This window comes from Cryptotermes secundus, unplaced genomic scaffold, assembly GCF_002891405.2.
Source record: "Cryptotermes secundus unplaced genomic scaffold, Csec_1.0 scaffold1009, whole genome shotgun sequence".
Classification (NCBI taxonomy): Eukaryota; Metazoa; Arthropoda; class Insecta; order Blattodea; family Kalotermitidae; genus Cryptotermes; species Cryptotermes secundus.
In genome coordinates, this window is record NW_019744133.1 from 1,129,481 (window position 1) to 1,132,014 (window position 2,534).

The 2,534-nt window shown below is 35.3% G+C and overlaps 1 protein-coding gene across 8 annotated transcripts in view; it reads right to left on the bottom strand.

Annotated features, from left to right (window-relative positions):
• Positions 1-1,390, bottom strand: part of LOC111874564 (methionine-R-sulfoxide reductase B3) — a 30,918-nt gene extending 29,528 nt beyond the window's left edge. For 2 of the 8 annotated variants that reach the window (XM_023870163.2, XM_023870170.2), the window contains exon 1: positions 901-1,379. In XM_023870163.2, the coding sequence (XP_023725931.1) occupies positions 901-998 (98 nt within the window). In that variant the 5' untranslated portion in view covers positions 999-1,379. Of the gene's footprint in view, positions 1-900 lie in introns of all 8 variants that reach the window. The other 6 variants (XM_023870161.2, XM_023870162.2, XM_023870168.2 and 3 more) reach the window with 6 other exon arrangements.
• Between the last annotated feature and the right edge of the window lie 1,144 nt (positions 1,391-2,534).

Genomic DNA, 2,534 nt, shown 5'->3' on the forward strand with positions numbered 1-2,534 from the left:
AATAATAATAATAATAAAAAGGAACTGAATTAGTGAAAAACTGTCAGACTGACTGACTTCAAAATACAGCAGAACTGATATAAACAGAAAAACTACAATATAGAATCTGGCCAAAGACAGCAATGAAATGGTACCAAATTTCATCAAGAGCAAAAAGTAGAAATGACCCTTCAGCAGTACTGTTGGAAATGACTGATGATGGGGTCACTGAATGTGATGTTAATGGAAAGAAAATTTCAGTATTCACAATGAGAATAATGATTTACACATAACTGTAGAACCAAGCACTTCACCTTTCAATTTTGGAATACTTATAACAATTAATTCATTTAAAATGGTAAAAATATATTTTTATCATCACAGTGTACTCACACGGTACTTTCAGTAATGCAATTTTTGACCAAAAACTAAACACCAGTTTTGAAGCATTCATTGCACTCCCCTTGCACTCATTTGGCACCATGTGACTTGTATTACCAAAACTACATGGCCTTTCAAGCCTCTGATTTTGAGCCATCTGAAGAAATTCAGACCAACGTACTGATAATACTAACAGGCCTTTGAAGAAATATTTCCAGCAATGTTTTAGCCATGGTAGAGATGATGGAATATGTGTATATACTTAGAGGGAAAGTACACTTTAAAGGTTAATGTCAACGTACTTGGTTTTACACAATCAGTCCGGATATCTGTTAGATTCCGTATATACTTACAACTTTTGCTGCCAAATGAATGTTACGTCATTGTAGACTTTGTTATGCAAATTGTCTGCTACAGATTTTTACACACTGGTGCGCTTAAAATGAACTTCTACTTGAATTTCAACTATGGGATTGATTCCCACAAATGATGACAATACTACAATGGGTTTCGTTATTACTCTTTTAACTGTAACCATACCTTTCTGTGCCCTTTTCTTGAGTTACATGGTACTGCATTGGTGTCAACCTTTTCTTTAACTCTGCCTTTCCATTCTGATCTTTAGCACTGTCTGACATTTCTCTCAAAGAAGAAGAAACTTATCTGTCTGGAGAAATTCTTCCTTCACACTAAACACAAAAAAGAATGACTTTTCCTTATTTGGTATTGCTTAGCGATTTCTTCCACCCACACTCTTTTTAATTCCTTAGAAATAAATTTGGCTCCTCAGTAATAGCATTTTCTTATGATGGAATGAATGCCGTATTAAACTGCTCGTATCTACAGTGTCTCTGCTCTTGCTTACAATGCCAATTCTTGTACCTTCTTTCGGCGTTCACACAATCCTTACGTCTTCCCCTCGTTCCATGACACACACACCTCCTACCACAGCCTCGCCGACCATTCTTCTCCACAGATTATCAGTTCCAGTCAGCTGTAAGCGTAACTCAACGCATAGATAAATAACTGCAGTACTCTGCCATCTATTTTCCTCGTTCAGGATATTCCTATTGCCGAGAGCTCAGTCGATAAAAAGGTTATCGTACAGTACTTTCACTGCTACTGGCGTTATCCACTGTACTAGTCTGAGTACTACGGCCCCCCGAATCTCTTGTTCATAAAACAACAATGCATAATTCTGCCACCTTGATTTCTTGTACAGCAGGGGTTATTACTCCGTTTTGAGAAATGGCTTTTATTAATATCATTTCACTCATGTGCATTAGAAAAAGTTTCTCAGCAGTGACTTTAAAATATGAACATTTCATTTACATCAAATTCACTGGACCATTGTGAACTATATTATACACAGTGGACTTACTTCCTCAAGAATCACCTGTTAATGGCCTATCTAGGCCAAAATATGTCTTATTATTATTTATTTCATCCATAGCTGTAGAGAATTACAATTGGACATATCAGACATCAACAACATCACATCAAAAATAACATAATTAAAAAAAAATATTAACATTCACACAGTGATTCATGACTATAATACAGCAATACAATTTTAACTTAATTTAAGAATAATAAATACTAAAAAAAAAAAAGAATAAATATTTTAAACATATAGACAGATTTATTAACAAGCAGTCTCATGTATCAGAAAAAAAGGCCTAATCCACACTATGAATATCCATAATCGCCATGGAGTCATCTGTAAAGAAATCTGCTCTAATTTCATGGCAATATCAATTTTTCTTTCCTACCCCCTCTCTCTCTTTTAATAAAATGGTTTCAATCAGTTCAGATTCACCGTCTGAGTTCATCTGCCCTTCTTAGTGGTGGTGTTTGCTCTATCTAACCCAATTATTTCATAGGGTCCTAACCACTGAGAGCTAAGATTTTTGATCTCCCTCTCTGGATAGTTTCATCATACAGGGGAACTTCATTTCCTATGATAAATGTGGCTTCTTTTGTTTTTTGTCATACTATTCCTTGCTCTTTTCATGACCTCTTAGTCTTTCTCTGGCCATGCTATGTGCTGTCTGTAGCCTACCTTTCAGCTCAGCTAAATAACTGTCATAATTATATTCGACATTAGGGTTCTCTTGTGGTGCTGATGGCATGCTTGATTTAATCATGATATCTTACTATCGAAATTAAATTTC